The sequence below is a fragment of the Trematomus bernacchii genome, unplaced genomic scaffold (genome assembly GCF_902827165.1).
Source record: "Trematomus bernacchii unplaced genomic scaffold, fTreBer1.1, whole genome shotgun sequence".
NCBI classification, from domain to species: Eukaryota; Metazoa; Chordata; class Actinopteri; order Perciformes; family Nototheniidae; genus Trematomus; species Trematomus bernacchii.
In genome coordinates, this window is record NW_022987685.1 from 1,517,261 (window position 1) to 1,530,092 (window position 12,832).

At 40.0% G+C, this 12,832-nt stretch overlaps 1 protein-coding gene across 3 annotated transcripts in view; it reads left to right on the forward strand.

Moving 5' to 3' along the window:
• The window catches only part of slc8a4b (solute carrier family 8 member 4b), a 91,429-nt gene that overhangs the window by 38,092 nt on the left and 40,505 nt on the right, over positions 1 to 12,832 (forward strand). For all 3 annotated transcript variants that reach the window (XM_034136525.1, XM_034136527.1, XM_034136526.1), the window contains exons 3-12: positions 2,363 to 2,591; positions 3,294 to 3,433; positions 3,833 to 3,985; positions 4,083 to 4,310; positions 4,388 to 4,789; positions 7,828 to 7,938; positions 8,026 to 8,178; positions 10,543 to 10,639; positions 11,038 to 11,229; positions 11,990 to 12,182. In XM_034136525.1, coding sequence (XP_033992416.1) covers positions 2,435 to 2,591; positions 3,294 to 3,433; positions 3,833 to 3,985; positions 4,083 to 4,310; positions 4,388 to 4,789; positions 7,828 to 7,938; positions 8,026 to 8,178; positions 10,543 to 10,639; positions 11,038 to 11,229; positions 11,990 to 12,182 — 1,826 coding nt within the window. In that variant the 5' untranslated portion in view covers positions 2,363 to 2,434. The remainder of the gene's footprint in view (positions 1 to 2,362; positions 2,592 to 3,293; positions 3,434 to 3,832; positions 3,986 to 4,082; positions 4,311 to 4,387; positions 4,790 to 7,827; positions 7,939 to 8,025; positions 8,179 to 10,542; positions 10,640 to 11,037; positions 11,230 to 11,989; positions 12,183 to 12,832) is intronic.

The window sequence follows — 12,832 nt, forward strand, 5'->3', positions numbered from 1 at the left end:
AGAGAGGTCCATTGCTGAGGTGAGTGATGAAAGGGAAATGACAGTTGAGAGTAAATTGTGATGTGGACTCTCATCCCAGGATTTTAAGGAAATCAGTGGGGATATTGAACAGGAAACATTTCAGTCAAGGGGCATCATATGACCAATATAGACAGAAGAGCAACATTTATTTGAACATTTAAGTCAATGATACCATTCCTAGGTGAACTTAACATCCATATGGAGTCAGATCAGTCTCAATATTAATAAATGCTCACAGAAGGATTCACAAATGTATTTTGCGATTTATATATAAATGACTCTCCACAACAATATCTCTCAATGCACTCACAAATATTTATTGTTGTATATAAATGTACAAAAAAATGGGCATTTAAACTGCTTTTTATTAATTCAAAGACGGCTCTGAATTAATAATCAAATATGTTTCCTTTCTTTACTACTGGATGAAATTACAAAATGTACCCATCATTTTCCTCATGCTAGTATAGCCACATAAAAGTATCAAACCACCTGTTAAAATGCACCAGAATACAGGAAATCTATATTTTTTTTCGCCCCAACACCCCCCGTTAAAAATGTCCCCCCCACATTCAGGATGGTTCCTACGCCCATGCATGCGTTTATGTTTCACGAACTCTCTCTATCTTTTCACCGATTTGACCTGCGGGGTCAAACACTTTCTCATCCTTTTTTTTCCATCTGTTTCCACTCGATATAAATTAACTGAAAAGGCACTTAGCTTCCCCGTCATGAAAACAAACATATTTCTGTCGTATCCCCGATTGCCTGTTCTCAGCTCAGCTAATATTCACTCACTGCCAAACTCTGTACAGCAGTATGAACATTGAAAGAACATCGTTTACAGCTAGCTGCACACAAATGCACCATACTGTCTTGTGTGTAAGGTTTCACACATGAAAGACTTGACTCAAGGCCATGTTTAACTCAGGAAATTCAGTTTGTCCACCTACATTTAATATCATGTTCATCCTGTCCACATGAGAGACAGTCCCAAGTTAAAGAGTCATTCAACTTTAAACATTTTGGCCTTCACCGTGCGCTCACACCAAAGGATTTATGAGCAGAAGCACAGAGAATGAGAAGGTGTTGCCCTGAGCGCAACCTTATAGGCAGCACTTACCTCCAGTTGTCTATTTAGTCATTCATCATACACAAAGCAACATTAGCATTTATCTTAAGTATTGGTCACCTGGGCAATAGCCAAAGTATACTCTCCTTTTAGCTCTGTGTTTGGTCTCTATCAACCTTGAGAAAAAGAAAAGTACATGTCTCTTTAGCTAAATGCTGCGCTATGTTCACAAACTAGCTGCTCCATTTGTCTGTCTGCTGTTTGATGCGAAGCAGGTAGTAACAGCAATTTATTCAAGCTTTTTTAACGCTCAAAACGCTAATGAGAGCTGCAGGACTCAATCAAATAAGTTAAACCAACACAACAACAAGCTAAAAGAGGCTAACATATTCTGCAGGGTCCAGAGGATACTTTTTCTGTCATCATGACAGACAACTTTTTCACATTAATCATCTTTTCAAACATTGTTGTATACAAATATATAACATACTTAGCTTAGACCAGAAAAATAAAGGACTTGGACTTGGGAGTGAAAGACCTGACTTGCCACTGTTTCCAATACATGTTTTTAGATGAATAGTAAATATAAAATGTTATAATATATCAATATTGACATTACATGTGTATGATAAGGCTGTGATTAATGTTAGGTTCAAGTGCACAAAAACCCTTGGTAAGATTGCAGTGTCTTGGGGGGATTTCTAAAGATTACAAATGGAGAAATGTGTCTACTGTTTGCTCTGTGGTGCAGCGAAAAATAGTTTTCTATTGACCGTTCCACAGTCCAGATTAAAAACAAGATGTGATTGATTTTTTTCATCTCCAGAGGAGCCCAGGCTGGCTTCTTCTACTTCAGCTTTATAGACTTTTTATTTAGTTTAAACTTTATTACAGAGGCTGACTACAAGTGTATCATCACTTACAGCGTTCCTACAGAGTTGTTTTCAGCCTTGCTCTTATCTAATGACCATTATTGCTTTTGTTGCTTCTTCATTTTATCTGTTTATAATCCACAATAAACAACCTTCTATTGACTTCTGGTAAGATAAAGAATGTTGTTGTTAGTCACATTAAATATAGGTTTTTATTCTGACAGGTTACTGGATGCTTTTCCTCCCTCTGTGCTTTTAACTTGGAGTCTTACCTCTTTCTGCACGCTTTAAATAGAGGCACTTGAGTTGATTTGAAGCAGAAGAAGGTGTTTAGAGAGTTAAGTGGGGTATTTAAAAGTGAAATAACGTCCCTCCTTCTGTCTCTTTGTACCTAAAGGATTCACGAATCTCTGCGCCGACCCAGTAGAAGTCAGTAGAGTCCAGTGAAGGACCGACTGCATCGATAGAAATGGCTTCAACAGCCATGTCTCCATCCTCTCTCACCTCCCGCCTCTCCTCACCCCTCCTCCTCTTCTTACTCTCTGCCTTCCTCCTCCTGTCCTGTCCCGGATCAGTGGACGCGGCTGACGCAAACTGCTCAGCTGCTGGAGACCAGTGTCAGGAAGGTGAGGAAACGGCATCGTATCATACAGTCCCTCCACAGCTTAATAGAGTGTATATTTCTCTTGTGGTACCAGTATATTAATCTAATGACTCCTTTATTTCTAAAATAGCCTATAAATACCCTCCTGGCATTAATTGCCGTACATTTTGCCAGCTCATTCTGTGCAAGCTGTCCAGAGGCTAACAGGAAAGAGATTTATTTGAGGGTTGCTAATGCACACTGAAAGGCCAACCACGATCTTTTTCATCCTGGAAAAAACGCTAATTTCTTTGTAATGTCACTGCTATTGAGCCCTTTTCGTAGCAGCAGGACCCTATTTTCTCTAGGGGTCCAGGTTAAAAAACAACCATTAAAGTTGAAAAATATGAGCAGAATATTCAAAGTTCACACAAATCAGGATGCCATGCCAGTGTTTCATTGTCTCCTGAGTTAAATGTACCACTGGTGACTTATCAGCTGATTGTGCCAGCTTACTGCCTTTAAACTGGAGCACATTGATCGATTTTAATATGTTTTATCAAGACAAATGATACATCTTCCACTTATTACATTCCTTAATCAGGTTATACTGCCACTGAGCTCTTTACAAGATGCCCACAGTGGCAGACTGTACAAGATTAAAGAGGGAAAGCGTTGCAAGCTAATATATGTGATCCTTTCCTGCATAACCTATTCTGATATCTTCCTTTTTGTGATGTTTCAGGAGTGGTGCTGCCCGTGTGGAACCCTCAGAACCCCTCTGTGGGCGACAAAGTGGCGCGGGCCATTGTTTACTTCGTGGCTCTCATCTATATGTTCCTGGGCATGAGCATTATCGCCGACCGGTTCATGTCTTCTATAGAGGTAGGCAAGAGATAAAAGAGCACACATTGGTTCCATTGTTCTCCTGGTAGTATTAAATCTCTTCATTGTAGTAATTAGTATGTATGTGAGTTATCAACAGCTGTGGGAAATTCAATGGATCTAACTTAAAGGAATACCTCACTCACAAACTGTCCATTGCTATGACAATTTCTCTATCTGTGTGACCTTGAGTAGCTTTTAAAAACCCAAACTCAAGCTTTTTGTTTGAGTTATCCTTAATATAATAAGTTTCATGGCTCATTTTTCTCTAAAATATATATATATTTTCTTTCCCTAGTACTTCCTCTTATTTTACTTCATCATTCTCCTGTCCTTTTCATTTGGTGCAACCTCTTATTTCCTTACCTTCTCATTCCTCTCCTCTCCTCTTCTCCGCAGGTCATAACCTCCCAGGAGAAAGAAATCACTATAAAGAGGCAGAATGGTGAGACCAGCACCGTCACGGTCAGGATCTGGAATGAGACCGTTTCTAATCTCACTTTAATGGCCTTGGGTTCCAGCGCTCCCGAGATACTGCTGTCAGTTATTGAGGTGAGCACATTATGAGCCTGCTGGTTACGCATTAGATGACCTGACGCACAGAACGTACTGGGAACACAGTCATCTGATTTTCACCCCCCGTCTATAGGTGTGTGGTCACGATTTTGAGGCCGGCTCTCTGGGTCCCAGCACTATCGTGGGCAGCGCTGCCTTCAACATGTTCGTCATCATCGCCCTGTGTGTGTACGTGGTACCCGATGGAGAGACGCGCAAAATCAAACACCTTCGGGTGTTCTTCGTCACGGCAGCCTGGAGTATCTTCGCCTACATATGGCTCTACCTGATTCTGAGTGTCTTTTCCCCGGGAGAGGTGGAGGTGAGAATATACGGAAGGCTACATAAGAGCAAAGTTTGGGAAGAAGATGGGTGTTAACTGTGTCTCCTCTCCTCTAGGTTTGGGAGGCAGTGCTCACCTTCCTCTTCTTCCCGCTCTGTGTGGGCCAGGCCTGGGTGGCAGACCGTCGCCTCCTCTTCTACAAGTACGTCCGCAAGCGTTACCGCGCCGACAAGCACCACGGCATCATCATCGAGACCGAGGGAGGGCCGGATGGAGCCATGGGTATGTCCGGAGGAGGTGCCCTGGGGCCGGGGGGTTTCACCAAGATGGACATGCTGGAGCTGGACGGACAGATGGCGCTGAATTCTCACAGTGGGATGGACGGAGGGATGATGGAAGACGGAGCGAAGGACGAACAAGATGAGGCCAGGAGGGACATGGCGAAGACGCTGAAGGATCTGAAGCAGAGGCACCCGGATAAAGACATGGAGCAGCTGATCGAGATGGCTAATTATCAGGTTAGAGGAGTGTGCTAATATTATAATTTATTCATATTCAATATATTTATAAGAAAAAGTTTGGGGAATATAACACTGGGAGGCCATTAGCTTAGCTTAGCATAACGACTGGAAACAAGGGGAAACAGGTAGCCTGGCTGTGTCCAAAGTTCAAAGATACATTGTAGTCATTTTGAAAAGTGTATTTTTACATTACATTGCATTTAGCTGACGCTTTTATCCAAAGCGACTTACAATAAGTGCATTCGACCAACAAGATACAAACTTGAAGAAAACAGAATCATATAAGTACATCAGGTTTCATAGAGCTAAAACATTTCAAGTGCTACTTAACTGGCTTTAGATAAGCCAGTCCTTTATTAGTATATAAGTGCTTTGTTAGCAATTCTTTGTTAGTGCTTCTATCGCTCGAAGCGGTATTTCAAGTTATGGTTTTATAGAAAGTTACATTTTTTATCTTTTATTAGCAAACAGCAGCCAGGCACAGCGACTTCATGGATAGCTTTTTGGACACAAAAAAACACTAAAAATGTGAAACATCTATTTCAATTTCATTCATTTGTAATCTAAACTGCAAATATGGCCCTTAATAATCCCTTACCATGTTAGTTTATATAAAGAACCTAAGACCCCGGGAACATAAGCTTATCTCCTTCTTCATGCTAAGCTAATGGCTTCCTGGCTCTATCTCCCTGATTAATGCCCAAACACGAAAGTGGTATCAATTCCTATTTATATATATATATATTCACCATAATGTCAAGCTTCTCTAAGACATACATATTTGATTTTAGTCCACAATTGAATATATTTGGATGTTGCTGCTCATAATGGAGGCCCTGCATTTATCCTAAATTAGACATTACATCATGTCACACATTTCATATGCGACCCCTCTAGGGGTGACTGTGTTAGAGTTGACGCTTTGACACATTCAGTTGTTAACAAGGTGTTTTAAGTGATAGCAGGGATACAGAGAACATTTCAAAAATGTTACAGAGCAAGTTAAAAGGTGTTCACTAAATTAAACAACTGCCTACATGCACATGAAAGAAAATCAAAACCCCACTTTGCATACACACCAAATAAAAAGAACATAATATGGAAGTCATTAGAGTGTTGTCTAGATAAGTACACATATAAAGATACCAATACAGTTTTTCAGCCCCTCATATAATGTCATGTGCTGATAAAACCACTAGTCTGCAGAGAGCATGTTGGCGGTTGGCTTGATTGACAGCCCTATAACAGGCGACCCCTCTGACATCCAGGTGGTTTCTTTCGGGGTAAGTTGTATTAACATAAAATAGGTGAGTGTGTAAGTTCCTCCATAGCCTTGGAAGCCATAGCTTGACAAAAAAATGTAACCCAAGGTCCACTTGTTACCTTTATTTGAGCTTACAGCTGAGTTCATAAGACTGGGTCATGTTATTAACATTTCAAAAAGAGACAGCAAGTGGACCTTGTGTTAAGATTTTTTGGGGGCATTTAGATATACGATGTCTTAAAATATATTGATAAGCCATGAAAACGTAGTGCTTTGTCCTAAACTTATGGTTTAATTTGGCATTAGTTTGGTTTAGATAGTCAATGTGGTTTTTTCGCATCCCTGTTCAAATAGAAAGCAGTCACTAATAAATGGTTTTCACACACTCATATCTTTTTGAATATTTGCACTCGCTAAAAACTATTTGTATAATCAATGTGGCACATTAAGGACTTGTCTGGTTTTGCACCCTTTGATGATGAACTGTGGAAGCTATCCAAGTCTCTGCTGCTCCCTCTTTCTTACTTTCCTCTCTTCCTTCCCTTGCCTTTCCTCCACCATTTCTTGCTCCTGGTCTTTGTTTTTTTGGCAATGAAGGAGTAGAGGAAAGCACCCCAAGGTGCACTGGGAAACTGCCAGATGTTTGTTTGAATTCAAGCCTCCCTCCCTGCAGCTCCTCGCTCAGCCTTTTTTCTGTAAATAAAAATGGCAGCTGGCCTGAAGAGTAAACTCAAGTGGACGAAATAAGTTCAGTGTGGTCTTAAAACAGTAGTTCCCCATGGTGGAATTGGACTTTCATTAAATTAGACCAGCTAAACCTGATAACGTTTTTAACTAAACTTACAATTACAGCTTACATCCCTCCACAGTGATGCAGATTTTATGAGAATTCTGAAGGGATATTGCCGGCTCTCTTTCCTTCAATTTCAAAAACTCAGTGTTCCTTTGAGGCCACATTTAAGCCAATGATTTCCACATCTAAAGTTTAATGTTCTATTTAGTTGGTAAATCGCTAGAATATGAAATTCCTATTCAGCAAGACACTTTTATTGAAATGTGTGCTCATAGATTGATGAAGCCCATTAGATAAAATGTTTGCAGCGGAACAGTCTTGTACATTGTTAACAGGGAAGTAAGGAAGCAATGTCACATTGTTCCTTGACAGTGCGATTCCACCTATGTAATCAAGGAAATATTTTTGGTTAGATGCCTGAAACATAGAATTGTGGTTGACACCAAGCTAAAAATAACTTGAGGCTTTTCATTATTTTAAAGGCCTTTAGCTCTTTACTTCTGGCCATTTATATGTAAAAAATCATAGAGGTGGTGTTCATCTGTAAACATAATTTGTTGAACAAAACATGTAAGAACAATAACATGTTGTTGTCCTCAGAGTTTGCTTTTTGCAATAATCCAAAATCCAATGGAAAATCCCATCAAAGTAACCAGAGCTAACTTCTGGGTTGGCCCAAAATCCCTGCAAAGCAAAACAGTTATAAATATGAAGCTCCAACATCAATACGCACAGGATCTAGGTCCAAACTTCAAGCACCCATTTAAAAAAAAACGTCCTTCAGTAACTCACTAATCCCTTGACTACTAATTTCCCTGAGGAGAAACAATTCCCAAAAGAGATTCACTGCTTAATCTTGAAATTGCAGCTTCCAATTCAAACGTGGAAGCTTTTATAAAAGGAATCTTTTTTTGGAGGTGAAACAAAACATGATCAATACAATAGATTTGTTATTAATTGATTGGTTTTGTTGATCAGGTCCTGATGCAGCAGCAGAAGAGCAGAGCGTTCTATCGTATCCAGGCAACCAGGATGATGATCGGAGCTGGAAACATCCTGAAGAAGCACGCCGCCGACCAGGCCCGCAAGGTGGGATGCACATCATCTCCCCTCAGCACCACTATTTACAGATAAAGAACTCGCATCTTAATTTGTTCCCGTCTCTTTTATTTCCAGGTGGTGAGCAGCAAAGAGACGCAGGCGCAGGAGGACGACCCTCACACCATCACGATGGACTTTGAACCCGCTCTGTACCAGTGCTTCGAAAACTGTGGCTCCTTAAAACTGACTGTGGGCAGACACGGAGGAGACCCTGGAGTTACTGTCAAGGTGTGTGTGGTGTTCATGCAAGACTGAGGAGTTCAGAAAAATGACAAAAGACAGAGAAAAAATAAACCACAGAAATCTGCTCTGACCTGACCTCACTTGTTCTCATCTCTAAAAAGATTCAGACTGCTGGTAAATAACAGAAATGGTTGATAAAGAAGAGCGGGGACACACACATTACTAAACATTTTATTCTCCAGATTTTTCGATTTCAGTTCAGGCTGTAAGAAAAAGATAAAAAACATCCATTGGGGAAGGCTCATTGATCTTAACACTGGCCTCATACTCTGAATAACAGATTTTCTTTTAAGTCAGAGACAGAAATCTGTATCAGTGAAATGATCTGCATGTTAATACAGCAGGGGCCTTGCATGGCTGTGTCTCCTCTATTATTCTCCCATATACAAATAAAACTTCCTCGGAATAGATCATGCCCTATTAGGCAATGTTAATGGAATTGAAAGAATAATATGTGTATCCTCAGCATGATTCAGATCCAAAATGTAATGGGTTATCCCTTGGTCCATGATACAATATCACGGCTGTTTTCTTTTACCGTAGTCCTCCTGAAAAAAGAAACACCAAACAAAATCATAACTTCCTTTTCAAAGGAGACTATGATGTAGCATCAGAGCTATCTTTAGGCGTCGGTTCATGGCATGGCTTCAGTCTGCCGTCCACTGAAACTGATTTTATAAAGTGAAGTGGCCTTTTAAGCCCACACAGGCTCTTCAGACAGCGTTGTCAGAGCAGTGCAGACGCATTTCACAATGTGGTTACGTGTACTTGATGCCGCACTTGAATCAGTCAAAAGCAAATCTATTAACAGTCCCAGATCTCAGCCTTTTCATTATACAATAAAAGTTCAAAGAAATATACTCATTAAAAAGCTTAGCACTTTTAGCATGAGGCAGCCATTCTAAAACAGCTACCGACACTTTAAAAATATTATATTTAAAGCTAAATGCTCATTTGAAGCTGCATTAAGAGACTTTGTGTGCCGCTTGTGCCGCAGCAGGAAAAAGCTATAACATTTAAAAGACCTTTGAAGCCAAAATAGCTAATATGATGTAAAAAAAGTAGGCTTTTTTTTATATACAGCAGGTACGGAGAATCATTAGCTTTCATTCGTATCCACCTGATGGATTAAGTCCAATATTCAACTTCTTTAAGCACTGTTTTAAACTCCAAAGATTCCTGGGAAAGATATGCATCTCTTAATCTGCTAAATGTCAGCGAGTACTTACTTTTGTTTTGCCATTTAGTTCCAAGCAGGCATTTACAGCTTTTTTGTATAGCTTTTTAGATGAAAACAGCTGAATGTTGCATATTAATACAACACAGATAAGTCAAGTCTGGAAAACCAAAATAAAGCGCTAAATGTTAAAACTATCATTATTTAATGTGGGTTTCTCAGTATGAACAATACCTTAGTAAGTCATTTGAGCCAATACAGAAAAAAGATTATAGTAGCTTGAAGTCTGCTTAAATAATTAGTAAATGGCAAAATTATTTATGGGAAACCACATTCCTGTCCATCCATACCAAAAAAGAGCAGTTTCCGAGCAGAGGGATTCATCAAATACAATGTGCTGTATTTTATAAATTAGGTGCCATAGGAAAAGGCATACTTTTAATTAAGTTAAACCTACAGTGGTACAGTTAATAAAGCCTAGCTATATTCTCGGCTGCCCATCTTTATCAAATATACATAACATAGAAACCCACTCATCAATTCATTCATTTCCTGCTATTATATTCACACAATCATAATTCCAAAATGTCATAATGTCCTCTTCATGTTTGAAAAATCTGAAATATAATGAATCCTCAGTATAGAGTAGTCCCAGCAATAAAAGGCACATGTAAAAAAGGGTTCAGAGTTGTGTCACTCACACGCATTTCATCAAGAGCGGAGCGAGAGCACAGTGAAGAGAATGGGAATAAAAGCGCCCCCAGCACTGAGTCAGCTTTTCATACACAGTATGACTGTATGAAGTAATGGGAATTTCTGAAAAGACGACACAATCTGTTATCTGATTCTCAACAGTGAGGGTGCATTTGTGAGTACAGAGGGTTAACATGGGGGCAGATGGAGAGGATACAGGGGAAGTTTTGTTGTACTATCTTGTGTTTATTTTCACGCTGTGTCTGACCACAGGGCTCAGTTTAATGAAGCACTTTCTCTTGATTTTCCTCTGTTCCCCAAATGCCTCTCCTCTTCTTCTTTGCCTCTTTTTCCATGTTCTCCTTTCCCTTTGTGTTTATTTGCCCTTTTCCGTTCCGTTCTGTTTTATCTTCTGACGGCTCTCCCTTTGCCATGGTCTCAACCCGCCTCCCCTCTCTGTGTGCTCTGCTCTCCCCCAGGTGGATTATCGCACAGAGGACGGCACAGCAAACGCAGGTTCAGATTATGAGTTTGCAGAGGGAACGCTGCTGTTTAAGCCGGGAGAGACCCTCAAAGGTAAAATAAAACTGTCACAGCAATAATGTATGGCATATTTTCCAAAAACACATCGCTTAGACTGAGGCTCAAAGAGATCAGATCATCCACAGGGAACGCTAAAATGTTCTTTTTGGAATAATGTTTCATAAAGAAGAATCCTACTAAGGCTGTACTGTTTAGAACAAAATCACTTATTGTGATTATTTGGCCTGATATTGCAATTTGATATGTTTAAAGATATAGGAGGGAATTTTTGAAACATTTATCGCTTGGAAATTGTATCAAAGTTATCATTGTGTGACCCTTATAAGAAGATCTGTACCAAAACAAGGATTTTCCTCAATTTGGATTAAATATGCAGCACTAACTACAGTAAAGTATTCTGTCCCAACCTATAATGACATTTCTTTCCCCAGAGATCACAGTCGGAGTGATTGACGATGACATCTTCGAGGAGGATGAGTATTTCTACGTCCACCTCAGTAACCCTCGGCTGGTTGGATATCCGGAGATCGGCACCGCCCCGCAGGACGCCAGCGTCGCCCCCAAAGCCGTGCTGGGGGACAACCACACCGCCACAGTGACCATCTACGATGACGATCACGCAGGTAATTGAACCCCTAAATAACGTTTGATGGGAATAGATACGATTTTATTCATATCCCTGTAATTATAGATTCTCCTAATGGTCTGGTTCTGTATCGATTACGTTATTGAATCGTGATGGTTTTTTGTGTAGAAAAAAAGTATGTATATAGAAGTCTTCCGTTTAAATGTATAATGGAAAACATTGCACCTTCTTGTTGCAAGCACTGTTTTTCAGAGATTAGTGTTAGTCGTTTTTTTTTGTCACTTGCAACTCTCTTATTGAGTCGTACAATTCAGATGGATCGGTCTTCTTGGTTTCCATTTCTCCTCTTTAAGGGTTTTCTATATTATCTTATCCATCCTAACCACTTAAATATAATTATTTTCTGTTCTGTCTATACCTAGATCATGCAAAACAGACAGTGTCAAAAGTAGAACTGGTTTTAATGAAAGTGTCTGCAGCCATCCAGCGTTATTTTAAATCCACATGGGTCTATTATTGTATTGCTAAAGTCCCCTCAGTGTCACCACTTTTCAGCCACAGTAGTTTGAAAACAACCAAAGACAATTAAAGTGACTGAGTGGAGAGTGGGCGTTTACCTGATGCTCATTTCCTTTTATCTAGAGAGAGTGGGAGGTAGTCTATTATCCCCTTCACTTTAAATACAGCACACACTCGAGAGCAAAGTAGTGAGTGAGCGTAGGTGTTTATCAACCTCATCTTTCACACTTTTAGTGTTTCTTCCCCGTCAAATGATCTTCTTTCTTTCTTCCCTTTAGGCATCTTTACCTTTGAGGCCGGCAGTCAGAAGGTGAGCGAGAGCGTGGGTGTGATGGAGCTGAAGGTGTTGAGGACTTCGGGGGCCCGAGGCCTGGTGGCCGTCCCCTACCGAACCGTGGATGGCAGCGCTAGAGCGGGAGAGGACTACGAAGTGTCCGCCGGCAAGCTGGAGTTCCAGAACGACGAGACCATGTGAGTACAGGAACTGTTACTAAACCGTGAATATAGGCACACTTGACCAATGGCCCGAAATCCAGTGGTGTGAAGTAACTTAGTATATTTACTCAAGTACTGTCCTTAAGTACAGTTCTGAGAGACTTGTACTTTACTTGAGTATTTCAATTTCTTGCTACTTTGTACTTCTACTCCACTACAATTCAGAGGTAAATGGTGTACTTTTACTCCACTACATGTATCTAATACCTTTAGTTACTTTACAGATTTTGATTAATAATGTGAAATATAATCAAGTGTTGAATCAGACTTTAGTTCCACCTGGAGTAAATCCACAAGCTACCCTGCAGTATACAAAGTCATTCAAACTAGCTGTAACCTTGCCAGCTTTGATAACACTTTAATGATCAATCATTATAATCAAAACATATAAAATATATTATTCTGAAACGGGCCAGTACTTCTACTTTTGGTACTTTAAGTTTATTTTGATGCCAATCCTTTTGTACTTTTACTTTAGTCACATTTTGATTGCAGGACTTTCACTTGTAACAGAGAATTCCTTCACTCTGGTACTTCTAGTTTTACTCAAGTACAAGATCTGAGTACTTTTCCCACCTCTGCCAAAGTCGAATAAAAAAAAACCTTTTTATTCATTAAAATCAGGT